Genomic DNA, 27021 nt, shown 5'->3' on the forward strand with positions numbered 1-27021 from the left:
ATGTGACATGAATTGACTAAATAGACAGAGGAATGAGCGACATGTACTGTAGGGGGGATATGATGTGTTGACACCGTTTGCTTCACCACTGAAGGCTCTGTAAATAATCTCTGAGATTTTCTTAAGCACACATTTTGGTATTATTTAATGACAAATGATTTCCCATACATCACTCAGTTAACAGATAGGAGTTGCATTGTTTGTGTTAGAGTTATTTGACAGGAACCTGCTGCTGCACAGGGTTAATGTGTGTGTTTACCTCATCGTCCTCCAGGCGGCGCTGCGTCTCTGTGATGAACTTAATGTACTGACTGGTGAGAGTCATCAGCTCACTGTAGCGGGTTCTCAGAGTTACATACTGGAAAAGATGCAGTGTATTTACTTTACACATGTTATATCAATGTGTCTCACTCTTTATAGTACATTTTGTTCCCAGGATTATGTATATAACATTTAAATACTTTTTGTTATGAGCAGACAGTCATACTAAACTGAACTTGAGGTGTTTGCTCTTCTCATGTGTGACGTACCTCCTGGATGATGTTATCAGTAGCACAGTCCATTTTGGGTTTCTTTAAAGGAGATGCCATGGGATCCTGGAGGGCTTTGTAAGTCAAAATCTGGAGCTCATAATCCTAAAAAGAGAAGGAAAAGGTTAATTGAACCATAAAAAAAACCTTATTGTTGTAAAGCTGGAAATATAAGTACACACCTTGACTGAATCGATGTAAGCCTTTGCATTTTTCTGGCAACTGTCAATCTTGTCCTTGTTTTTCTCAATCTCTTCCAGGAGAGTCTGGAAAAATAAATGAAACCATTATAACCAGACAACACTCAAATATTAAAAACATGTTGTTATTGAAATAACAGCGCATTCAAAAAAAATTATGAAGAAAGAAGAAAAAACATAGCTACTACTCTAATCATTATGAGACTTCAGTACTCTATTTTTAGATTCTATATTCTCTTAGTCATATCCACAACCGCTAATTCTCAGACTCCTTTAAAATGCAACAAAATATAGCTAAGACCTAATAAGAAATATAGAAAAAAACCAGTAAAACAATAAAAATCCAGAGTTTCATAGGAATTCAAGACATGGTTAAATGTGTCCCATGAGTGTGACCACCAGAGGGCATACTGACTCTGGCTCCCTATCCCACACACATGTTCTTAACAATACCTTCTCCTCTGCCAGCTGCTCCCTGAGAGCCTTGCTGCCTCCGATGGGCACAGCCTGGATCTTCTCCTGCCTCTTTCTGGCCTCTCCCAGCCAGTGGATGAGCCACTCGTAGCTCACGTTGTAGGAGTTCATGTGGCGCCCGAGGAGGTTGAGCTCCCGCTGCCTCATGTCCATCTGAGCGAACACGACCTGCCAGCGCTCCAGCAGGCTGCTGACCAGCTGACGGTAATGCTCCAGCTCGGCGTCGCGCTCGCTGTGGATCCTCGTCATCTTGTCGTTGATGGTCGACGCTTTCCTCAGCTCGTCCTGCAGGCGGTCGAATATAACCTGGTCGGCCTCTACTTCGGCACGCATTGACTGTGACGCAAAAAGAACAAGTTATCATCAAGATTATACAATTCAATATTTAAAATGACTGTCTTTATGAAAAGAAACATACCTTCAGCTGACTACGCTGCTCCTCCACCTCCTTCTCATTCTCTGGAACTTTGTTAACATCAAGCAGACGACTCTCGTAAGTCTTCAGCGCGTCTTCTGCTTCTTTAGTGTTCCTGATCACCACGTCAATGGTCTTCAGCCTGTAATCAAGATGTGTTCACATTAATAAAATAACACATTAATACATAACACATTAATAAAAAGGCACAAATCCAGCTGTGAAATAACCAGGATGTGCTAGGAGTCACAAAGCCTCACTTGTCCAGGTAGACGGAGGAGAGGCCGTAGACATGGTCCATCTTCCTCAGCGTGACGTCCAGCTCGGAGCGCAGCATGGGGGCGGAGCTAGTCTGCTGTGGAGAAGCCAGAACCTCCTCCGTCTTCTCAGAGATGGAGTTCAAGTCTTTCTTTAAGCCCTCCAGCTCGGACTGGACTTTCTGTCATTGAGAAAAAGGCAGATGGTTTAGTGACCCATTATTAAAGCTATATGTTTGCATGTATTATCGTTTTTTTTGGTTTAGTTGGGATGTGTTACGAGATATTACAAGAGTTTTAAACATAGTAACTAAGTAAATGAAGCACTACAATGCTAAAAAAACACCTCCACCCTTCAAAGACTGCAAGCACACATTCATATAAACACAGATTTCTTGTTTATCTATTTTAACATCTATTTATTAACATATATGTACATTTTGTAGATTTATAAATGTTGTTAATATGTATATTTACAGTTAATTAGATCTAAGTAGGGCCTTCTCTTTGCTGCTACTACTGGTTTGATAACTGCTTTTATTTATTTGTTCACATACTTTCACTGCATTGAGAGAAGGGTTAGGGAATTCCATTGTACCTAGTGTTATGGCAATACAGATATTCTGATTCTAGTAGGAACTCTTTAGGTTATTTAGGTCATTCCCTTTCCTTCTTGACTTTGTGTTCATGTTTTTAAACTGAGTTTCTTACCATTTGCTCTGCAGTCTTCATGGCGCAGGCTTTCAGAGGCTCCTTGTCCACAGGCTGGCGGAGGCGTGTCACTGTTCTGTTCTCACATCCCTCCAGCCTGAGGCGGAGGTCTTTGATCTGCGTCAGGTAAGTCTTGCACACCGACTCATCTTGCTCTCCTGGTTGGATTGAAATAGAATATTCATTATTATTTTGCAGAAAATTCCAACTCTGGATTTATAAACCGGATGTTGATCAAAATCAGATTTTGCATTGCGTGTAAGCTATAGGTTTTAATAACTAGCAATCTGCATACAACATGCCATATTCCAACAGGCACAGTATTAGTTTTTTTTAACAGGACATTTTAAAGAATCATTTGCATTTTGACTTAAACATTTCTATATAGTACTTCAAACACAATAATATGAATATATAATAAGAACTTTAGTACAATAACATACTTAGATTTTTTAATGGATTTATGTCACACTGTACATGTTTGAATGGTCCCATGATTATTCGTGTGGTTAATTAATCAGTTATTTGATTGAATCATTCAGTGATAAAGATTGTAGATCAGCTGCAGTGAAACCATGCACACAGAGAGGAAGGCAACGGTGAGTGAAGTTAGGAGGGATACCGGGATCAGTGAGGATGATGAATGATGAAGGTGATTTAAGTTAATAAAAAAAGAAATGACAACACAACAGCGTTCACACACATTCCTGATCAGCCAATCAAAAGCTGCGACTGTAACTGTGGACCTTACCTGCTCTGGGGGGCACATAGCCTGCAACGTGAATCCAACAGTCAACTTCCACACAAATGACCATCACAAATGTATGAGAACTTATTCAATGAGAAAATGTCAAAATTAAATAAATGAATAAAGAATGTGCCTTGTCATCCCTATCAGACCCATGTTGATCATGTTTGGGGACAGGTTGGAAAGTGAACAGTACACACCTTGTTCTGCAGAGCTGACCATGGTGTTGTAGTGCTGGTTGGCTTTGTTGTAGTTGGACTCCACCTGCATGCGGTCCTCCGCCCCGAACGTCTCAGAGTCCTGGCTGTCTCTCAGGAAGTCCTGGTAGTGCAGCTCCAGGTTCCTCAGGGCCAGACGGTACTCCTCCACCCTTAGGGTCTTAAACTGCAAGGGTGCAAGGAAGATGCATGTTATAAACATTGTGAAAACAAAAATATAAATCACAAAACTCGGTGCCTTTTTATTTAAATCAATCATTTCCAGTACTTTTAGGAATTCTGTATGTGTAGAGCAAATCATTTTCTCCTTCTCTAGCAAACAATCAACACAAATATATTGTCAATTTGTCCTTTTTAAAAGTCATTTTTGTCTACTTAGTACTTACCAGCTTTCATACTTATTATGTACAAATGAATCTTATTTAATGTAAAAATCTAGGAGGAACAGTAAAAGTAGCCTTCATCTGATCCATATGCTACACATATTATTATAGGAATTAAAAGGATCAGGTATACTGGTACAAACAAACAAAATTACTATGCTTTTTGACTTTTTCCAGTTTTACTGAATGTGAATCCCACAGTCCAAAATAGTATTTTTACAAGGAACCATAAGCATATACTGTATATCGTGTAAATTCATGACTTTAATATTGAAAGTTCTGAGTTGTTTTTGTGAAATATTACCCCTTTCCCAGCTCAGTGTTACTATTGTATTTAAAGTATTAAAGTATTTTCTTTACCTTACATGGCCCTAATGCACCATTGTACTTTGGTAGCATTTTACATTGATGTTTAATTGAATCAAGTCGCTGTTCTTCAGGGATTGTATGTCAACCCAAATGCAGTTCCTTAGCGTGTTATTCTTTCTCTCATATAGCATATCCTGTGTCGTTACCATGGTGACGTTCCAGGTTTTGATGATGTGTATGTCTCTCATCAGGTACTGATAGGACAGCATGCTCTTCATGTCCAGGAACATGTTCTGCCACATGGTGTGCAGCCGCTGCAGGTTTCCATCCAGTCTGAGGAAGGGAAGGTGGAGGTTAGCACTCACTGACAAACTGTGCATGTGAATTTAGATTTTTAGGAATCAATACGGGTGAATCTTAACTCACCCGGCGACACTGTTCACAGCGTCCTTATTGGTGGGAGGAACCAGGAAGCAGATGGAGGGAACAGACGACTCGTTGCCTTTATCATTCAGCACCCTCCACTTGTAAGGCTGCGAGTTGTTCAACAGAGCGCACTCGTCTCCTCTGTGGACGGTGATCTGAGAGAGAAACACACCAGTCTGACTGACTTCATCTGCTACTGATATCCCTGTAATGTACTGCTGTTTACTGACGATATATAGCCTTCATTAAAAGTCAACTCATTTATATTCAATCAGGAATTTGGCAAATCAACTTTATTTAACAATTCCTTTTTGCTTTTAAATGTGTGTTTTCTTTGATTTTTATGCATGCATAATTTCTGTGCATGTCCCAAAAGAATTATCGGAAATCAGTGTTTAAGAGTTTGGTAATAATACAATTCAAAGGGTAGATAAGTGGAGGGCATGAGGCTTGTAATTGGTTAGAACTTCTTTGATGTGCAGTCGAGAACATTTAACAATTGAATCTGTGTCGTCCTGTTATCTTTAATTTAATTATATTTGAGTTATTAGTGTTCTTCCTATTGTTAGGGAAATAATTGTCCTAGACTCCTAGATATGACGTGCATGACCAACCCTGACGTCTGTTATCTCCTTTAAGGAGATAGGCTGCTTCAGCCGTAATGTTGTTGTTCCCATTCTATGACCACATATTGTTTATTGATGTGGGTACACTGGGACACTTCCTTCTCTTTGTTTGTGGACTCCAAGGTGTGAAATCTTTGAGGCCATAAGTGTCAGACGCAAGTAACTCAGTGTTCCCAACTGTTTAGACTATCTCCTCAAATATGTTGATTACTCTCTGCGAAACCAGTTAAATAAGTTAAATGAGAGAGAGGCGCTCCAGAATTGACGTGGCAACTCTACCGTGAAGTCAGAACCTCTGGCTCTTGGACTTGTGATGTGAATTCTCCGGCCGAAGCTCCAAATAAACCATCAGTGTTTGACATCAAAGCTCCTGCTCTTCCCGTGTCTCTTTTCTGAGTCGGTGACTCCCACTGCATTGCTGCTACACAGAAGTTTCCCTTACACCTATGTCTTCTGGCAGAATGTGTGTTTATATGAAAAAGAAGTGATGCAGGAATAAGTCCTAAACACTTATCTCAAAGTCCCATGCTTGAAAAATCCCATGCCAACTTCCAGGTTAAGAACATGAACTGAGTTTTGTTTTTTTCCTGAATGCAAACACCATTCGATGCCTACCTCCATTTGTTTGAAGTCGCATACAGCCTGGATGGGCTGCTTGCCCTTTATGGCGGTGGCAGGGTTACGTGGTTTCAGCTGGATGATGGTCTTGGCTCTTCGCTTCAGGCCTTCCAGGTGGGTTTGGAACTCAGTCAGTTGTTCTTTGTCATCCTGTGAAGTACACAGAGTACAAGAAAGCGTTAACAGAAGAACAAACAGCTATCTCTACTCCATCAAGGACCCTCTTCACCCTTAAATCAACAGATATTGTATATGTTCCCCAGTTGCACTTTTCCACATTATAATAACAGTGTCTTGATGTGTTTGCCATGTAAACAATATCATGAACCCACAGCGGCGTCCTGCAGGAGATCTTCCAGCCGTGTGACTGTGACGGAGCGGTCGCAGGTGTACTTCCTCTTCGTCGTGTCCTGCATCTTTTTGATCTTGTCCTCTGCCTCCTTCACGTCAGAGAAAAACTGGACAAGGAAGAAATTGGAAGAGGTTAAGTTGCAGCATTCAGAACTTGCCCAACGAAAAACAGAAAGGTTTGCAACATAAATACTGATGAACAGGTGAGCTTTGACTCTTAATGGGTAACCTGACCCCATATTTGTTCAGACAGTTTTTAAATGCTGAAGTCCTGCTGTGTAAGTTAGTAAACATACTTGGTAGTATGCGGTATTTTCTTTCAGGTGGGTTTCTACACAGCAGCACAGCTGCAGGAGCCAACTCCACTGAGTCTGCAGAGCTCCAGTGAAGGCCTGAGGAGGGGGTGTAGAGAGAAAAGTGAGGAGGACAAACAATACCAAATGTCAACATTTCAAAATAAAAATATCTACAATTTTAGCAAAAGAAGATTTTGGATCTGTTTTAGCTGACTGATACTGCCTAAATGGAATTAAATAATTTCTTCAAAAGACCTTATACTCATTATATTAAATATATTTTGTTATTCTTTTATTATATTTATACAAGAGGCTGTGCAAAGAAATGGTATGCTTATTGAAATAATTTATATATGATGTCAGGGAATCATTTCGCCCTACATGTTTACCTTTTGCCCTCTGACGCAGCTGACCAGCCTTGAGCAGCCGCTATCTCCCATAAGGAGGGGCTGCCCTAGCATATTGTTGATGTTACCAGTTTGTGACCGGGCAACTCTCGGTCAGAGATAGTTATTGTTGAGGGACACCTGGAACACATCCTTCTCGGGGTGTAGATGACCCCGAGCCATAAGCGACAACAAATGTGATTCAGTGTCCTCAGCTGTTTAGTCTCTCTATTGAAGAATGTTGATTATTACACTCTGAACTAGTTAAAACCTGGAGCTACAGGAGGGTCTTCAGAATTGATTGTGGCATCTCAACCGTGTGGTCAACTCGTGGCCCGTGACATGTCTTGTGAATTCTCTGGCCGAAGCTCCAAATAAACCGTCATTGTTTGCCATCAAAGCTCCAGCTCTCCTCGTGTCTCTCTGAGTCCTGACTCCTATTGCTTCAGAAGTTTCCCCCACATATGATGTAGAATAATTGACCCATATATTATTACATTTCTTTCTTACCACACATCTGGGATTTAAAACCATTTAAAAAAAATACTATTTACTAAAAGTCTCACTTCCCTTTATCACATTCATGAAAGAGTTTATAGAATGGAATGTGTTAATAATGACTAAACAGCATAGTATTACTTAAATGGGGATGGGGCTCTGTTGGATATTGTGTCTATCCCACTCCATCTGGGATTTATTATATTAAATATAACTTTAAAGACCAATAAAACTACAATTGAATATGGTGATTTAGGCTCTAGTAGTCAAGCTATCTAGATAAATATAATAATCGTACCTCTACAGTCTTCCTGGCTGGGTGTCCGTCCCTCAGCAGTTTGTCTCCTGTTGCCTGGACGACGCTCACCTTCTTCTCCCTGAGCTCCAAGTCTCTCATCAGACCCTGGAACAAAGAGGGAAGAAAACTCAGAAGGACAGCACTAGAAAGGTCTGTGAGTAAACCTCATTAGAGCATCACGCTGTTCTGTTACCGAGTAGTTGTCTTTCTTGGCCGTCATGTTGGTGTTGCGTTCGCTCCAGTCGTAGTTCACCTCCTCCTCCTCCTTCTCATTCAGCCACATCAGCTCTTTGGTGGCAGCGATGACGAAGGCGTGCAGCTGGTCCAGGGAGTGTAGCCGGGCCTTAGACGCGTTCTGCAAGAGAGGACAAAACAAAATGAGGCAATATGAGGGACAGAAAGACAGAGGAGACATCATGGCTTTAGGAAAGCTCAATTTCTACTGGCTGCTGAACAAAAAATATAAAAGTCTATCCAAGATTTCTGCATCTTTTTGTATTTCTTTTATTGCATTTTTTGTTACTTACCAGGAGCTTGCCATACTGCAGCTCCAGTTTTCCCAGATAGTCGCGATAGGCACCTTTACTGGCAGGTGAGATCTGACTCTGGAACAGGGGGAGGAAATAAGAAATGTTAAAAATAATGTCAAAGTCAAAGTAGCAATAATTATAATAAAAAAAAAAAATACTTCTATTAGGTTGATCCGTTAAAAATGAACTGTGTTTGTAGAGTTCTCTACACAATAGCAGCACGATAACTGTATATTATACAAACCTACAAAGAAACTAAATAAAGAAATGGATGATGGTTAAGTAAAAGAAAAACATAAAATAAAATAATAACAATAAATCCTCATATCAAATAAAATGTTCCACTTGCCAATATGAGTCCAGAAAATAACAATCACCCATGCTACTAGCATGGGTGATTGTCAGATGTACTCCTTCATTTATAAAAGTATCTACGGTTTGAGTAGAGATTCTTTGACATTTCTTGAACCATATTACCATGCTTCTTTACCTCCCCAGATAAAACACCTCTCTGCTCTATCTGAAACATCTCCTCATGTTTATGTCAGCAGTCTGTACCTCATCGGCCTTGGCCCTCTGGATCTTGGAGTGGAACTCCTCCACGGACTGGTGCAGGCCGCGGTGGCTGCCCAGCTGGGACTCCACGGTGGGCAGGTCTGAGCCCCACTGCCCGTCATCCACCCGCCGCTGGTTCTCCTCCACCCAGCCCAGAAGATCTTGGATGTAGCGCATGGTGACTTCATCCAGCTCGGGCCTCACCCTCATGGGGGCCTGCTGCAGGGTGGTGACCTGGGCGGTGTGGATCTGAGTCATGGGGATCTGGGAGGTGTGGATCTGAGTCATGGGGATCTGGGAGGTGTGGATCTGGGTCATGGGGATCTGGGAGGTGGTGACGCCGGACTTCAGGCGCAGGTTGTACTCGCTGCGGAGGTTCACCAGCCTCTCGTGGAGACGATACACCCTGGAGCCGGGGAAAAATACAGAATGTCAATTTATTCATTAATTAGTCCACAGGAAATACATTTGATGATGAAATAAATGTCTTCAAGTAAAAATGCTAAATATTTACAACAAAAAAATGTCTCTGTTTTATATACAATTTATTGTTGGGCTTTAGACTATTGGTTCTAGGCATTTCACCACAGTGATATATTATTGATTCAACCATAAGTAATTCATAAAAAAAGGTAAATTAGTCGATGAATAGATGAATAGAGTTCTGCAGGACTTAAGTGTTTTTGTAGATCAACCCGGATTTGAACAGTTTCCTTGTTCTTGACAAAAAATCCAAACTAACTCTTTCATTTGATCTGGATTATTTAGCAACACACTCCACCTACAGTATGTCACACGAGTCTAACGTCACCACCGCTAAGCGAAAGGCGGACTGATCTAAGGACGTTTAATGTCCCATCAAAAGGTCAACAACAACTTTCTTTTGAGACACGTAAAAACTTTTAGATTTAAAAGAAAGGTATTAATAGAACCCATTACTGAAGCACTATAGTGATAACAAAATGATGAATTAGTTGTCCTCATGTCAAAGGTTAATCATTTGCAATGATATAAGCTAAACTAGTCACCTGCGATACATCTGTTCAGCCTGAAGGTGGCGCCCGTCTTTGAGCAGCTGAACATCATTGAAGAGGAAGCGGATCATTCCTTCTGCTTTCTCCAGATCTGCCTCCATCTCTGCGGTGTGCTGAGCAGGTTTCCCTGAGTTCATCATCCTCATGTCCTGCAGCACAGACACAGGTTACAGCTCTGCATGTGGTCCAAATCCATTTGTACTCATCGTATATGATTTGGTCTGTCACAGATGTTTGTGTCTCACCATCTGCAGCAGAGTCTCCACCTGGTTCAGCTGCTCCTCACACACCCCCGACTCCATCTGGACCTTACTGACGACCCTCTGGAGTTGCTCCAGCCTGCAGAGGGAGGGCAGGGAGGACAAAGGTCAAACACATTTAATAAAAGGTAGACTATTTACACATTTCAGCCTAATGTGAAGTGATTTATTACAATGCATGGACAAAGTAACAAATAAAGAAAAGCACTTACTCTGTCTTTGGGCGCAATATATGCTTTAACGCATATCCCTGATTCATGAAAGCCATGTTAGAGCTCTGTCTGTCCACTAAAGTAAAGATGAGGTTTTAAAAACTCTCCACAGAACCCAAACTAAAAGCTACGCCCTGGCAATCTTGTGATTAAACAGACAAATGTATTAGTGACTATCAGATGACCATATTATTGCGAGGTTTCCGTGGCAATGAGGCGGTTGTCATGTGTTGGTCTTTTTTTTTGGTGATTTTTACTTTCCATCCCACAAACACAGTTTCATCTCTTCTTTTTCTTTTTCTGCCGAAGTGGACTTTTTCTTAAGGAAATGAGTCATCCTCACACAGTAAGCGGTTGAGTAGTGATTCATTTCTCATAGTTTTTTATATTTCTTGTGGTTTTTAAATGTGAGGTTTTGTTTTGGCAACATAGCATGTGATGAGGTTTGGGCCGTGGTGTTACTCACCTCTCAAATTCTTTCCTGAGGAGACGCTCTCTCTCCAGGATGGCGACGTGCAGGCGACCCCATTCCTTCTCCACGTCGAAGGGGTGGTAACCGGGAGGCACTTTGACAAGACCGGCCTGAACTGCACCCTGAAGAGTATGACACAGATTAGCTGAAACTGACTAACTGTTATTTTTAATGATCAATTCATAATTTTATCATATTGTTCACAAAATGTCCGAAAAATATCTGTTTGAATTCTCATATGGTATAATTTTGTGGTGATACATCAACAGAATAACTCTGACGGTCCTTGGAGTACAAAAAAAAAAAAAACGAAGCTTCAAAAAGTGACACCTCATCAAATTCAAATGTCTCTAAAAGTCTCTTTAACATAAAAAAGTAATAGGTACAGTAGAGCATTATGGAGCCCACATTTTTGATCAGTTATGAGAGTTTTGGGCACTTGGAAAAGGTTGTATCGATAGATTCCATAACACCCCTGTCTTTTTCCATGTAGGTGGGTGCAGGTCTTATTCTGTAAATGGCAGTGGAAAACAAGGCTGCACTATAAAACATAGAATACTAATTCACCCTGTACCTGCTTGTCTGAGCATGTTCAGCACATACTGCAAACACGGCTATACTTAAACATGCCTATGGAGTGTAGCTGCTGATGGAACTCACTTCAAAAGATTTGAAGATGTGTTTGGAGCGGTTCTTATCAGACTCTTTCGCAGGAAGCTCTGTTTCCTTAAACTTCAGAAACTGACGCCAAAGAACCTGCAAATAAAAGAGATGAATGAGAACGCTTCATCGGCACTGTCATCGTGTCATTTCGCTGTTCAAAAATGTTTCTTTAGGTCTTAACGCCCAGACCCCCTCACCTCAATCTCCTCGTAGCTGTTGGGGAACTTCTTCTCCTCGAACACCATGATGTGATGTCTGATCCACTGCAGCAGCATGGTGACCAGCTCATAATACTCCTGCCAACGCAGCTCCAGCTCCTGCAACACAGACCATTTACAAATATTTGATTTATTACACAGCATTTCTGAAGCTATTGTTGTTGTGACACGTTCTTTCAACAAATCTTCTTCGTAAAGGGATTATAAACCTAATGCTGTAATGTCTTTATACTGTCATGGCTTAAAGGCTGACTGTACTTACATTGTGTGTGGAAATATGGTCATCTGTACTTGTCAATCCTCATTGCTTTGATACACTTGGACCCTTGATCAATGGCATTTAAGCTATGCTTAAAATATTGATATTACTAAGAATATATCTTTCATAAGTTCATAGTTTCCTTCTCTCTGGTGTGAAATATCTTTGCAGTGATTTAGAGGAAAGAAGAACTGACGATGAGGAAGAGGAAGAGGAGGACTCACGTTGGCTTTGACACCCTCCTGAACGTCTGGTACCCTGGGCATGGCATCGTACAGAGAGGAGACATATGTAATGATGGATTTCTCATCAGGGTGAAGCACATCAACATCTGCAGAGGGAGGGAATAACAATGTTTTTTTTAAATGGTTATTTCTTTTTAACTGGAAGCTGGAAAAAGCAATTCACACAGGCTCTAATATTCCCTGAGTAGAGGCTTTCAGGGAGGTATTGAACATGTGACTGCTCTCACCTTCGGGGTCCAGCAGTCTGGTGACGCCCAGGTCTCTCTCGGCCACGCTGAAGGCCTGCTCCAGATTCTCCTGGTTGGACTGCCGGTACACTTTACCCATGTCAATCAGAGTGGGCCTGCGGGCAAAAACAGCATAAGAGGGTAAGTGGAGATAGGTTGTTACACAGTTACTGTCAGTCAAGTCTTTTTCTTGGACAGTTAAAATGTCAGCGAAAGATATACTTAATTACAGTCCGGCATCCTCCCTTACTTCTATGTTTTTGCAATTTTTATCTTCTACCCCACAGCAGAAATTCCATTTTGACGGCTGCCAGGTAAAACATAAATAATGATGTGGCTTATTTCATATTTGATGTTGCTTGAGGCCCTTTGGTCATGAGTAGTATGCACCTGATTCCAGAGAGGGCAAGCAAAAACAGGAGTCCTCACTGCCAGAAATCTTAACAATCCTCCATCTTTTTATACAATAGGAAACAAACACCTGGCCTTTGAGTGCACTTTGCCACGAAGGTAACTGCTTGATAACATGTAGGCACAGGCTCAGAGGATGCAAATACATATCATGCCTACAGATACTGTAGCAAAGATAACATTCAGGACGTAGAGGAAGTTCTGAGTAACAATGCCAGTAAATATAAAACTTAGTTTTTCTTTCAGTTTATCTACAATCCGTAAACAGTACCAGCTACCTCATTAATGTTATATGATCACTTAAAAAATATATACTGCTATTTTTTACCATGGTGTTCTTATCTGTTGTTTTACTTATTGTGTTGTGCACGTCTATTCTCTTTCCTTTATCTGCACTATACTTCTACTGTTGTAATCATGTACATTTCCCGGTTGCGGGACCAATAAATACATTCTGATTAAAAAGCACCAAATGATCCATACACTTGCATAACTCTCTGGATGTAGTATTCTTTGTGTGGCCGGGGGGGTTCCTGCTCCACAAAGCAGGCCTGTCTGTTGGACAGTCTGTCCCTGCTCAGGTGCACCATGTGAGGCTCTGAGTCGTGCTCCTTGCTCTGGGAGCCTCGACTGGAGCGGGCCCCGGGGCCGGTGGAGCCTCGGCACGAGTCAAAAGAGTTCTCGTTGGGTATGTCTTCGCACAGCATCACCACCCGATCCTCCAGGTCACTGACGGAGCCCGCCGTGCTGCTGGAGGCGCTGTTCAAACGCCTCTTCGATGAAAACCTCCTCTTCAGTTTCAACATTGTAGCAACGCAAAAGTTTCCTTGGATATGCAGTGGAAATTGTGAAAAAAAAAGGTTTTCTGAGGAATATCGACTGGATCTTGTGCTGCTTGCTCCTGATTACATCCTAAGGTTCCTCTCTGCAGCTGCTCAGTCTCTGCTCGTCCTGCTCCTCCTCCACCCAGAGACACTCTCAGGCAGAGCAGTGAGCGCACCTGTGTTTTGCTGCAACCTGCCAAGCCTCCAGTGAGCTTACCTCCAGGGCAACCTTTCCTCAAATGAGTGTAATGCAACCACAAATGGCAAAGAACGCTTTCTCTTTTCACACTTAATGATGCCAGCTTAGGCTGTACATGTTTTTTGTGTTGTGTGGTGGAGAGCCATCCTGCGGGGCTTGTCTGTGTTAGCAGGTGCAAAGACTAAGAGTGGCGCTCCAACCAAAAGATATGGTTTGAGTGTTAAACCGTGAAATACTGCAGGCTTGGAGGGCGGCTGATTATAGTTTATTTATGTTGGCGGCTAGATTTAATTAAGTTGCAATGGATCTTTAAGAGTCAATTAAACATTTAACAGAATTGATATGCAATTACAGTTGCAAAAGCAATGAAAGACTGAGCTGTAGAGTTAAGGTCTGAGTTAGCATTTATCTCGATGTTTGATTTACAATAACCAACCACATTTGTCCTGACAAGTCAGGTGTGCCTCTGTAAAATGAAATACCAACAGCAATAAATAATAAAAGGTACTGCAACTTGAAATGCAAAAAAAGGTCACAGAGAAGACCTTTAAAATGTATGTACATTTCATATCCTATGGTGATAAAGGATTCCAAGCCCAGGCAAGCTTCTCCAACCAGAAATCATTTCCCATGGAAAAGTGCTTCGTGCAACGAACCTCCATGGCATCCCTTTCTTAGATGACCCTTTTGTGTCACTGTCGTAATACAGGTAGGTGTAATACCATTTTGCAAGTTATTATTGCTGTTTATGCATCAGATCTATATTCAATTCTAAGTATTGCCCCTTAGGGTAATTTTTCTTTCTAAGACATCCAAGTGCATACTTTATCTTAGAGCCATTCTATCCTCCATCAGTGCCTCACCTGTGTTTGTGTATGATGGCGTTGAACAGCTTGCCGTCCCTCCAGCCTGTGGTGAAGTTGTCGCAGCGCAGACCCTGGTATCCCTCCACCATCCTCTGAGACCAGAGCAGCAGCTTCTCTTTGGCCGTCATGTCGTCCGACTGGCCGTTCACCTGGATGTCTGAGATCTGGAGGGGAGAAGTTACAACAAGTCAGCAGTGATAGTAAACTTCATTTCATTTCTTTAACTTATGTGTTATTTATTACCTGGAAAGGGGGGGTGTAGTATTGTTTTTATTTTTGGTTTGTTAAGAACGTTATATTTGTATCCTTTTCTGTATAAAAAGTACTATATAAATAATGTTTGATTTAATTTGATGATTTTTTTTAATTGTAAGGCAAAAATCTTCCAAATTAGTGTAAAGTAATCAGAATCAGAATACCTTCATTCATACATTTATATTAATGGAAGTAGAACACATACTAATCATCTTAAATAACTCACGAACACATCGTGTCAGAATATTTGACTATATTACATATATATCCGCCGTAGGACATTTTATTGATGGGTCGATCCCTTTGTTTGTTTGGTTTTTAGCACAATAAAGGACTGGCATGATTTTCAGGAAATGAGGTAGAAGGGTGTAGCATTGGAAAGAACTCCATATGTTCATCATCGTTAACATTGCAAGATTAAACAGTGTTGCATTGTGTGATGTCGGAACTATTGCTGACAGTAGTTCCACAGTGAGAAAGCGCTGGTGAATGCTTCACAATTCGGAACAATAATCGTTGATATATAGATATTGATGTGAACTTTTAAAAAGTGTCCATGTTTTCACATCACGACTTCAACTCCTGTACACCAAAGCAGGAAGAACTACTTCCAAATTCAGGAAATAGGATATGTTGACCCCAAGTGGCCCTGACTGCCTTTCAGTTAAGAAACCGTTTGCATGGTGAAAGGACTTTTCTCTCCCTTGCACATGACTTTCCTTTACTTTGATATTCCTGTATTGAATATGATTGAAGTGTGTGTTGAAGGGAAGGAAAACGTATTTTCCAGTTTGCCCGCTGATTTCTTCCAGATTTGACATGAGTCACATTTCAAACCTCAAATACCAAGCAGCACTTTAACTTGGAGGCCAAAGAAACAAAACACTCACTGTTTTGGAGAGAAACACAAGTTCTTTTCCAGCAACATGTCGATGAGTCACTGATCATACACCGTTATAATGTATACATTTCCAAACAAAAAAAACCTCACTAAATAAAAGGCTGCTGAAAATGAATGTTGGACTGTGTAGCAGAACCTCCACAGGCAAATTGCTATTCTTTAAGAGTTGCGAGGCTTGGCTCTGAGTCACAAGAACACACTATTAAAAGAAATCTCCCAACAATTTAACTTTTGTTTTAAAGTTATCTTGTAGTTTTAAGTGAATAAAAGATGATATAAACATTTTGAATCAATATTAGCTAATAGTTAAATCTGTAATGAATTATCTCTTCTCTTTTTGAGATGTATGTATACTTTATAACCCCCGTTTATAAAGACATAATCATACTAATTTAAGGTAAATCCCAGCATTGTGTTGACACTGAGGGACATCACAAATAATGCAGCTGTTTGACTCAATGTTTTGTATTTTGCATGAATCCATCACTGTAGTGGCTGCCTGGCCCATATCTATGAGACATGCAAACAGTACTTATGAAAAGGCCTTGGAGTTGCTTCTGTCTGCATGTAGCTCCAGATGGGCGGTGTTCTCTATAAAACTAGGCACATGTCGTAAAAAGTTGCAAGAACAATTCCAGGAAACATTTTAATAGTTATTTGTTGTTTTTTTTACTTTGCAATTTCAATTGTGAGCACAAACCCAGTGACCCGTGTCTCCAATCATTCCAACAGTTTGTCTTTGATGTCTTGATATCTCTTATTTGGGATTTGTATTCACATATAAAGACATGAAATCATCCAGAAAGTATAATAAAATTGCTGTAAATAAGCTGCATATTATGCATTAAGTGAAGGTTGCATTTAATGTCGTGATAAATGTCAGAGTTTCTTACTTAAGAAGTGTGGTTTTCATTACCATAATATACTATTTTCAGGGGTTTTCGGTGAGTCAGAACTAAGAATGTATTTTTGCAGGAAAAGCTGCTGGAGGGAAAAAAGAAGACTTCCTTCTGCTTTTTTCCTTTCAGAAGGGAAACCCGGGTGCTCAGCGTGGACGTGGGCACCGAGTGACTCAGACTGGAAACAGGACCTCCGCCCTCGCAGATTTTGTAAAAAAAGTGATTAGAGAATCTCAACTCTGTCACGCAGCAGGCCCATGATTTATACTGGTCACCTGTGTGTGAGTAAACTGTTACCTGCACCTGGGGAGCAGAGAGGAAATTCACCATTGTTTGTGAAAACTAGGATGTTCCAAAACAAAATGGGTATGGGAACGTACAATGAATAGCTGACTGGTGACTCAGTACACTTAAACGGAAATGTTTCTTTTATTGCTTGAATGGGATTTTTAGTTAGATATCGTGGAATAGTTAACTTTTGAAACCATATAAATAGCTGGAAATCTGTTTTTCTCTAAAGCTTTGGAGTTTTTGATGTGTCACGCCCACGTCCTCTTCCAGCTTTCTCGTGGGAATGACTGAGTCACACTGGATGGAAAAAATTAATCCCACACTAACATCAAAACCATCATACCGATTATAGCATCAAAGAATCTCCATGCACTCCCACTGTTTTCCCCCTAAATCTTCCAAACACGCCTCTTCAACATGAGGAACACATCTGCTCATTGACAAATGCTTTCCTCAAATGTGTTAAGAATTTTAAATTGTTTACATTTGAGATCCGGATAAAAGAAAACCCCTTTATTTAGATTGTTAGACTGTAAGCCGCAGAACCGAGGAAAGAGTCATAAAAGACTTCAAAACTGACTGAGCACTGTTCTTTCAGAACGAATGAATAGCTTTTTTTCAGTGTTTAGTCTTCGTGCTCTGAAGGACAGGGGAAGCGGTGGTATTTGTGTATAAAGGTGCAAAATGCTGCCAAATGTTCAATAAAGTCCATTTGGAAGTGATTGGCTGTTGGAGTCCACTGTGCTCACACTGCTGTGTCAACATCGGGATGAAGTGGGGCAGATGATTGAAGCTAAAAGAGGGAACGTGCTGCGGAAGAACCCTAATTATAATGTAATCAAAGCAAATTGTATGAAACGCATTGTACTCGCACGGTGGAAGGATTTTTCGTATGCAAAAACTGTACAGTTTAAAACATAAACACCAAATGTAGTTTAGGAAATATGAGTAAGTCCACTTAAATACATGCAAATAGCAGGTTAATGAAATTTATATAATGACAGATGTTTGTGTCCAATATTTGATGTGCTAGTTTCCTTCACTGCCTTAAAGGGGCAGTGCAGGAAACTTCGGGATGTTAGCCTTTGCAGACCATTTACATGCACAACAAGCTATATAACACACTACAGGGAAGGGAACACCCCAAAAGCATGTCAGGGCCCCTTTAACTGAAGCAATGTATAGCTACATTTGTTACACTCATTTCTGTACTGGCTATGTGTATGCCTTAAAAACAGCAATGTATAGCTAAACATGCCTTTAAAAGTGCTAGACATTACCTGGAAGTGAAGGATGATGGTCCATATCAGCCCCAAGGTCAGCTTTGGGTTTCCATCTGCAATGTCATCATTCCTGATGTTGACCAGTTTGACCTGAAAGGACACCAATTAAACCTAATGGTCAGTCTTATGGTTTATTTAAACTGTGAAGATTTAGAAGACATAAGGAAAACAGTCAAATATAAATGCTCTTTTGATCAAAAAACTTGTATTGGAAATGTCATTATTACCGACCTGTCTGTGTTTGAGGAAGTCCAGGGCGATCTGTACATTCTGCAGCTTGTGGAAGCGCATACGACCTTTCTCCCGTGGCTGCAAGAGACGAGAGGACACCAAACATGAGGAGGAGGGAGCACATGACTAAAGATGAATAAACAGCAAGGCCCCATGACTGAAGAACAGGTGTTTCAGTGTCCAGGAACACCTTTTTGTGCTTACTACAATATCTATTCTACTGTAGAACAACAAAAACATTTAACAGTCATGACCACAACTTCAAAATTCAACTGTAGCAAATTTGAAGTGCGATTCAAATTCGGCGTGATTGTGATCAAAGCGTCTGGTCAGACCAGATCTGACCCTGAGGTGCATTAAACAAAGCAGCCAGGATGCCTGCAGGTGAGAGCATGATGATGAATGATACACAATCTCAGTGATTCCCCCGATCATCAGTCACAATCTTCATTTCCTCTGAGGCCTACACAATAACACTTTGAAAATAAAAATAGTTGATTCATTACAATAAAAACACCTTATAGTGCACGAAGTTCCTTAAACACAGGAATAAGTTAGCATTTTACCACTTCTGTTTCCCTCATCTCGAAGTCAATTCTTTTTTTTACAGGTTTTTGGTTAAATACCTGAAATAAGGTCTTTGGTTAACAAAAGCTTAACAGATCACTATCTGTTCTGCAGATACCCAACTGGAGAACGTCCAAAGCTTCTATGCATCTTTAGAACGACAGTTGCTAACAAGTGGCTAAATGAGTCAGCGAACATTAGCCGCCTTTAGCTTAGCGGTGGTAACGTGAAATCATGTGAATGTCATGTAGTCCGTCTATAGCCTAACGTTTTACTGGGGATTGCAATTATGTGGAGATAATCCTGCTGAACAAAACGTGTAAGTATCATAAATGTGTGTTTGTCAAAGATCTTATTTTCTGCACTATTCCAAAATGCAATAAAAAACTGGAGCACAATCCATAAAAGCATCTACGGTTTCTAAACCTACCCAGAATGAGACAGTGACCCCAGCATTGATGGCCATGACATGCATTGGTGCTCCACATTTGAAGCTTCAAGTCCATAAGAAGCTTCGCCGCATAACTAGTCAACGTATAAGATAAGATAAGATGTACTTTATTGATCCCAATTTGGGAAATGTTTGCGTATCAGATTAACGAGAAGACACGTTGGCTTTTAACACAGCAAGGTTACCTTATTGACCGTAAAAGTCGTGTTTATGTTCAAGCCCTAAACTTAAACTGGTGTTTACTTGATTCTATACTTTTCTATACCCGTCAATGTCAATGTGTCAATTCAACAAGGTGTAATCAAATATCTAACTAGCAGAGACAATGAATGTTCTATTTGTAATGCAGAACATTAGTTTATTTGATTATTATCAAAATTATATAATCATTATATCGTATTCAAGCATACGACGATGAAAAGCCTTGGATTTATGAAAGACAGTTCAATCAAGAAGACGAATCATGAATAGATGGTTGCGAATATTGTCAATTACTGTATAACAAATACCTAGTGTTGTGGCAAGTTCTGAAATGTTGGATATATAGTATGCTCCTATAAGAATATTGTTTGTCCTGGTTCCGCTCTTTACTTCTTTATGTAAGTGTTTTCTTTTCTTTTTTTTTACTCTAAAGACGTCAATATTCAACTTTTAATATGAAAAATCACAGCCACAAAATGCCCTTAATAAACAATAACGGTAGAAATGACTCCTCTTAAAGCTACACTTGCGCCTCTGTTCTCCAGGCTGGACGCCTCGCTGATAAAATGGAAGAGGGCGATGTCGACACACAAAGGAGACGAGGCAGGGAGTGTGACTATCATCATGCACATCCCAGCAGCCACCTGTGGTGGTGACACATGCCGTGCCTGACGCCCACAGTCCAGGCGCCACTCACCAACCGCACGTTCCTCACAACGTCCCGTTCCCTCGGCTACCCCAGCAAGAGCATCGCACAGAGAGGAAGCACAGGGGGAAGAGGTCAGGGCAAAGGTCAGCAGGAGTTAGATCAAAGGAAAAACCAGGGGTCAAACAAGTCAGTGCGGAAAGGTTACAAGATGGAAGCAAAGAATGAAAATTAGTGTTGTAAAGCCACCAGAATGAGTGTTCCACAAAAAAACAGTGCTTAGGTAAGTAAAGTAAAAAAGTGCATGTTCTGAAATGTCCTACAACCTTGGAAGAATTGAAGTCAACACATGCAAGAGTGGAGACGAGAGACCCAGCAGAGAAATGTTCGACTCAGATAAGCAGTTCATGTTCCACCCAGTGTACTGGACAGGAGAACACATTATGTGGGACAGGGAGCAGGAACAATTAGACGTGTTTGGACAGGACAGAGGGTGACAGCTGAAGCAGATGTCCAAATACTTAAAGGTCAAAGGTCTCACCAGTGTATCTCCGGAGAGCACCTCCAGCAGGGAGATGAGGTTGTGTCCATCTCTGAGGTCCTCGTACAGGTCCGTGATGTGTCTCTGGGACTGTGGACACAAGAGAGGAGACAAGGCTTACATTTCTTCAATGATAAACCATTTTTTTAATTCATTGGTTTTCCCAGAGTGTGAGCATCAGCGGTGAACACACACAATACAAACACTGCAAAGCACAGGAACAGGTTACCATCTCAACACTGACATGGATTTCACTCGAGGCACAGACAGATTCCACTGAATCCCACTGTGTCACGTCAAAATAATTAAAGCAACTTAAAAAGGGAAGGGCAACTGAACACACAATGACAACTCTCTAGATTTGTTTTTGTGCTAAATATCGACCGTAGAGATGTCTGCTTTCTATCTAATAAAATAGAACTCAAAGCAACAAGAATTACATTATGAAAACTCAACAGAAATGTACTTTTCACAAAATCATGACCTAGTTTCTCCAAATATTCTACAGACAGTTTTGTGAGCAGTTTCAAGTAGGAACAGAATTCAATCCACTATCAGTATCATTGCCCAGAAAGAAGCATCATCTACTCATAAGAAGCTTGTGCTTGTATAGTGCTAGCTAAGCTAACGTTACATGTTAGCCAAGTAGGAAAGGAGCCCCTGCTGTAAATGGCCTGGCGTCCATGAAAAGATGGGCGGTTGATGATGATGATGATGATGATGATGTGGTTGATGATAATGCGGTTAGCGGATGTAGTTTTGAAAACAGAAAATAGTTCTTGAATGAAACTGCTCACAACAAAGTTTGTGGAATTTCTTTAGTAATTGGTCATGATTTCTAGAAATACCGATATTACTGTTGAGTTTTTTTCATGTATTTTCTTGCCGCCTGAGAGCCATCTAGTTCCTTATGTTGGAGAGAAAAAACTACTAAGATTGATTAATTCCACTACTTGTAAGAGGTAGGTAGGTCTCTTTAGCAATGGAAAGGAACATTACGATCACTTGGAAACAAAAAACAGTTCAACCACTAAGCTACTTTCTTAGAGGTGAAAACCAAAGTGAGTACACTCATCTATTTAACTGACACTGCATAGAAAAACGATGCTATTGTTAGTATGAAAGTTAAACATTGAAAAATAGTATTGGTCTGCAACAACGTATACTTTTTCAATTGTTTTTGGGTCAGAATGTGCTTTACCTTCATTTTCTCTACCAAACAAGTTAAGTAAATCTCGATGAGAGGGTTAAGTGTTTCCACAGGCATGCAGGCAGAAATGAATGTATATCCACTCAGCACTCGGCTCACTGACAGCACCTACCTCTGCCTTCCAGTGCTGAAGGAAAAGATGAAGTACAGGATGAAGGATGGAAAGAAGAAACAGTTTGATGAGAGAAGATATGAACCAGCTCGGACGAGTGAGGGGGACAAGAGACAAACATGCAGACGCTGGTTGATATTAAAGACAAAGACTGTTGGTCATTTCCTCATTTTAAATCATTTGGTTTGACTGGTACACCAACAAACGATTTATAACTGTTGTCAAGTATTCATTTCCTTTGCTTCTGATCTTGTTTGGATTGCATTGGTATTAATACAACTTGAATAAACACAGAAGGACATCTGGTTTCCATTCTGCGTAATCTAGAGACGTAAATGCTACATGCTACAGTAGATGGCACTTTTGAGACAGCTAAGTATAATAGTGGAGTGTTCCTGGCCCTCAAACATTAATCCCATGATTCTGTTGTGACCACAAGTCCAAAATGCCTCGAGGGCAGCCACATCGAACACCCGCTCAAGTTCTATGAGAGCCAAATCTGGGGGATTTCTAGACAAAGAAACAACGAGTGTCGACAAAAGCCAGTGAGCCGTCTGGGACAGAGGCCTCGTCACACACGGAGGACATTCCTCACAGTTTTACACACTCCGATTCCCCTGTCAAAACAGGGATTCATCAACCGGAGAGTGTCTGCAGAGCAGCGGTCAGAACTGGACACTTCAGGTACAGCTGAGCGGTATCTTTACTTTAACAGTATACCCTGGAAACTTTGGCAACAGGAATCAAACAACTTGTATTCTATGTAATATATATGACTAGTGTCTATAATTGCTTGAAACCTGAGATCCCTTTTATATAAATGAAACTGAACATTATTTCCTTCTCGTTCTGCTGTGATAACATAGAATAACAGGAGCTATTTGCGGTGGGATTTTAAGTAAAGTGTCACATAGAAAGATCCCTTTTAGTCCTCTTGTTAGTGTCAAAGTGTTTTCCAAAAATAGAAATGTTTGAGACAATGACATTTTCATTGACACCATATTGTGAGAATGAATCTCTTATATACTGAAAACACATCTGTTTGTCAAGGCTTTCAGTCTCAGTGAACTCTCCATATCTCTGTGACCAGCCTGTTCTTTTTTATCTTCTTATTTGTTTTCCTTTTTTGTCCCCCCCATGGCTCCTCGTCCTATTGTTATTATTATTATTTAACTCTTCAAAAAACGTTACTAAAAACCAACAGCTGCAACGACAGGTGGATTATTAGTTGCCAGATTATTTATCGGCCACTGTTTTTTTTTCAGTATTAAGTAGTCATTTTCAAGCCACATTTTATTTCCTGTTTTCCAACTGTAAGATTGGTCTGTTTTCGTTGTAATAAATAAAAGTGAATATTTATTGGTCAAAAAATTGAACTTGAAAATTGTTAAGATTAGTTTTGCTTAACTGCAAAGAAAAAGAAAAAAAAAGATTTACTTTATTTTATGTTAATTAATTCTTGATTATTTGGAGGATTCTTTGATTCCCAGAGCTCAAGAAGCTAGTCCTCAAATTGCTCTTTTTGTTTAACAAACAGTACAGACATACAAGAATTTAACATGATAACAACAATCATCGGCTTGCATACAAGTAGGAAGTGCTTCATTTCTAAGGGTCGTGGGGCAGAATGCTTTACAAGTGTTTCCTGACAGTATCACATGTTTAGCATTGGCCTGAACTCAGAGCAGTTCAGACGTGGAGCCTCCCGTCCCCCAGCCCTGAGGAGCCCTGAGGAGCCCCGAGGAGCCCAGAGGAGCACCGAGGAGCCCTGAGGAGCACCGAGGAGCCCCGAGGAGCCCAGAGGAGCCCCGAGGAGCCCTGAGGAGCCTTAGGAGCCCTGAGGAGCCCTGAGGAGCCCCTGACAGTCTGGAGCCCAGATGTGAAACCTGAGCAGGCCGGCCCACAATGCCTCTGTTTTTCTAAAGCGAGGCCAGGTGTCGTGACTCACCCCCTCACAGTTAACACAAATAGCATGTGTGGAGGAGCGTTTTTTTACGATGTTGTTCACCTTTCAAAAGAGTTTAGCTTTTTGGAATAAAGGCATAGGGAACAGAAATCTGATTTAGCTTTTCGTTCCATCTCCAGTTTATCCGTTGTTGCTTCAAGGTTACTCAGCAATTAGGCATATTGTAACCAGATGGGACATTAAAGTAACCACTGCAGTTTGACTTAAACAAAACAACATTTAGGGTCATTTAAGGACAACTTGTTTTCTGAGCTCCAAATGAAAGCTACTTTTGTAATCTACATCATTTTACAACAAATATAATGCACAAGTATGTATGTAGTGAACCTTACCTTCATCAGGTGCTTGTTGACCCATTTTGTGAAAGTCTTTTTCTGAACTCTGTCCCGTTCATCTGTGGGGATCAAACAGAAACTCAGTTTAATGAAATGTGTCCATGCATTAGTTCTCTTTACGACAAATCATATATACATTACATACACAGTGATTATTTTCCAAAACATACCGGTTTATCAATGTCTAAGCTTCCAGCTGGAAGCTGACTCACAACCACTAAGATTACCAAGTCACCCCCTCAGTGGGGTCAAGAACCATGAGTTAATGACCCCTGCTTTAGACAGTAAACATTATTAGTACTGTACATCCAAAAACAGTGTTAAAGTTCAACTTCAGTGAAAAAACTTGTATTTCCTTATTTAATCAAAGTTTGAGAAAGTCCTATAAATGAAAGAAACCAGAACAATGAAGGGAAGCCAACAGAAACTTTAAAAGACGCTTCAGGTGACACAGAAAGGGACTGCACTCCCTCTTATGTGCTTTAAAAACAGTCGTAACGTGTCGTAAATGGTCAACAGTTAAACACCTCTACAGAAACATGTTCCACCATGTAACATGTCAATCACAAACATACCAGCAGGTAATGTTTATGTTGTGCAACAGATGCAGTGTTCGGACAAAAAGGGAACAGAGAACCCAAAGAACACGACATCTCCTGGTGCCAACGCGCATCAGGGTGGCATTGTGCCCATGACTCACAAACACGCTTGTGACCAGTTAGGAGTAAAAACAGAGAAATGAACTGAACCTCAAAAGCAGAGAAATGATACCGGTTCATTTCCCACTGAATGCATGGCTTTGTATCTAGGATGAATCTGCAGAAAAACTCTCTTGTTTCTTCATGCAGTTAAATACAATATAGGAATATACGAGCTAAAAGAAGTAGATTGAGACAGAAAAGCACGATTCCCTGATCCCTCTGAAAAAGAATGTGTTTGGTTGACATGTAGCCTTGAGCAGCAGACAGAGCTATTGGTGTTTCCTTTCATCCCCTGAAAGAATCTTTTGAGATGAGGTGAGAGATATCTGCTCTCCCCAAAGAACATTATTGTTCGCTCATCCCGTTATGGCTGTGACATAACTGCAAGTGTCACACTGAAGGAGACAACATGTTTATCTCTTCATCATTGAGTTTTCAAGCCTCTTCTGGTTAACACATCTGACCGCAGCTGAGTTTGATAGGGTGAACAAAAGAAAGATAAAGTTAATACATGTTTCGGTTCATTCGTCAGATGATCGTTGATCTTTCATCATAAAATGGGTTTGGGTGTCAGCACAGTTGACCAATAAAAAGAGTAAAAAGCCATGACGCATAAAAGGGGTGTGGCCTGTTTGATAAAAGAGAGCCAGACGACCACCGCAAACAAAAGTCGATTCTATCATTTAAACATTAAACTATAACATTTCTTTATAATATCTAAAAACGTTCAATTGCTCTTTTTCTATGTTTCGATTTGAAGGGAAATACAGAAGACTTCCATGCCAGTGAAACTCCAACAACGTAAAGATGAAAGACTGTACCTTTCCTGTGATCCATGTTCCTGAGCATCCCCTGGTAGTGGGACTCCTCTATGAACACCCCGTCACTCCCCACACTGTCGGAGGAGTAGTTTTGGAATTTGCGCTCCATCTCTGTGCTGGCCTTATCGCAGTAATCACAAACAAATCAGAAGCCTCTGCAGGTTTAGGCGTTGTTGTCTACTTCCACTTCTTCGTATTGCCTGAAACCCTCTCCACAGTCCTGTAGTTAAGTGGGAGTGTTCACTGATTCAGTTCCTGAGTCTTACTCCCTTTTTTCCTCCCTTTGCTTCTCTGACATTCTATGCTCCCATTTCTTTTTTTTCTCCAGCCCTCGCAAAATGCCTGCCTGCGGGCTATGTTGTCAGAAGCTGTCATTTACAGTGATCTGTGGAGAGAGAGGGAAGATTCTCCCCCCAGGCCCAGCCCTGTTATGTACACCCCGACCCCACCCATCAAACCACACTTCATGAAAGATCCTCACTGAGCACCACACCAACACCGATGACATACAAATGCACAGATATGGAGACCTCAACCACCATATGTCTTTTACAGTTGCATTGATATTTCACTTAGGATATGTTGAGCAACTTAGAGACAGGAGAGGGTTTTTTTTAACGTTGCATATGTCTTGCACAACTGACAAAAATACTCGTTTTTTTGTGAGTGTAATGATGTTCTACAGTTGACCTAAATACTGTCATTAAATGCATTATAATTGTTTTCTAATGATGGCAAAATGTAGCTAATGGTTGTTTACTTCAAATGTAAAACCTTCGGTACGGTATATACCGCAGTCAACTTTAACAACAGCATTAGAACAACTGCTAATGAAAATGCCAAGAGTAATGACAGAGTATCTTCAGAGGGAGGTCAGAGGTCCAAAACAGG

At 40.7% G+C, this 27021-nt stretch overlaps 1 protein-coding gene across 16 annotated transcripts in view; it reads right to left on the reverse strand.

Annotated features, from left to right (window-relative positions):
- The window catches only part of pleca (plectin a), a 108669-nt gene that overhangs the window by 15408 nt on the left and 66240 nt on the right, over positions 1-27021 (reverse strand). For 6 of the 16 annotated variants that reach the window (XM_034236010.1, XM_034236018.1, XM_034236023.1 and 3 more), the window contains 31 exons: positions 24606-24667; positions 20986-21075; positions 20496-20531; positions 18580-18657; positions 18346-18438; positions 14717-14883; positions 12420-12535; positions 12172-12278; positions 11668-11787; positions 11468-11563; positions 10802-10929; positions 10109-10202; positions 9858-10012; positions 8833-9235; positions 8272-8349; positions 7938-8099; positions 7745-7849; positions 6563-6658; positions 6248-6373; positions 5913-6065; positions 4672-4826; positions 4452-4578; positions 3536-3719; positions 3339-3359; positions 2588-2745; positions 1880-2058; positions 1623-1761; positions 1184-1540; positions 713-796; positions 531-635; positions 260-358 (listed from right to left, as the gene is read on the reverse strand). In XM_034236010.1, the coding sequence (XP_034091901.1) occupies positions 260-358; positions 531-635; positions 713-796; positions 1184-1540; positions 1623-1761; positions 1880-2058; positions 2588-2745; positions 3339-3359; positions 3536-3719; positions 4452-4578; positions 4672-4826; positions 5913-6065; positions 6248-6373; positions 6563-6658; positions 7745-7849; positions 7938-8099; positions 8272-8349; positions 8833-9235; positions 9858-10012; positions 10109-10202; positions 10802-10929; positions 11468-11563; positions 11668-11787; positions 12172-12278; positions 12420-12535; positions 14717-14883; positions 18346-18438; positions 18580-18657; positions 20496-20531; positions 20986-21075; positions 24606-24667 (4073 nt within the window). Of the gene's footprint in view, positions 1-259; positions 359-530; positions 636-712; positions 797-1183; positions 1541-1622; positions 1762-1879; positions 2059-2587; positions 2746-3338; positions 3360-3535; positions 3720-4451; positions 4579-4671; positions 4827-5912; positions 6066-6247; positions 6374-6562; positions 6659-7744; positions 7850-7937; positions 8100-8271; positions 8350-8832; positions 9236-9857; positions 10013-10108; positions 10203-10801; positions 10930-11467; positions 11564-11667; positions 11788-12171; positions 12279-12419; positions 12536-14716; positions 14884-18345; positions 18439-18579; positions 18658-20495; positions 20532-20985; positions 21076-24605; positions 24668-26130; positions 26362-27021 lie in introns of those variants that run through there. The other 10 variants (XM_034236012.1, XM_034236021.1, XM_034236025.1 and 7 more) reach the window with 6 other exon arrangements.

Source organism: Gymnodraco acuticeps, unplaced genomic scaffold (assembly GCF_902827175.1).
Source record: "Gymnodraco acuticeps unplaced genomic scaffold, fGymAcu1.1, whole genome shotgun sequence".
In the NCBI taxonomy this organism is placed as follows: domain Eukaryota; kingdom Metazoa; phylum Chordata; class Actinopteri; order Perciformes; family Bathydraconidae; genus Gymnodraco; species Gymnodraco acuticeps.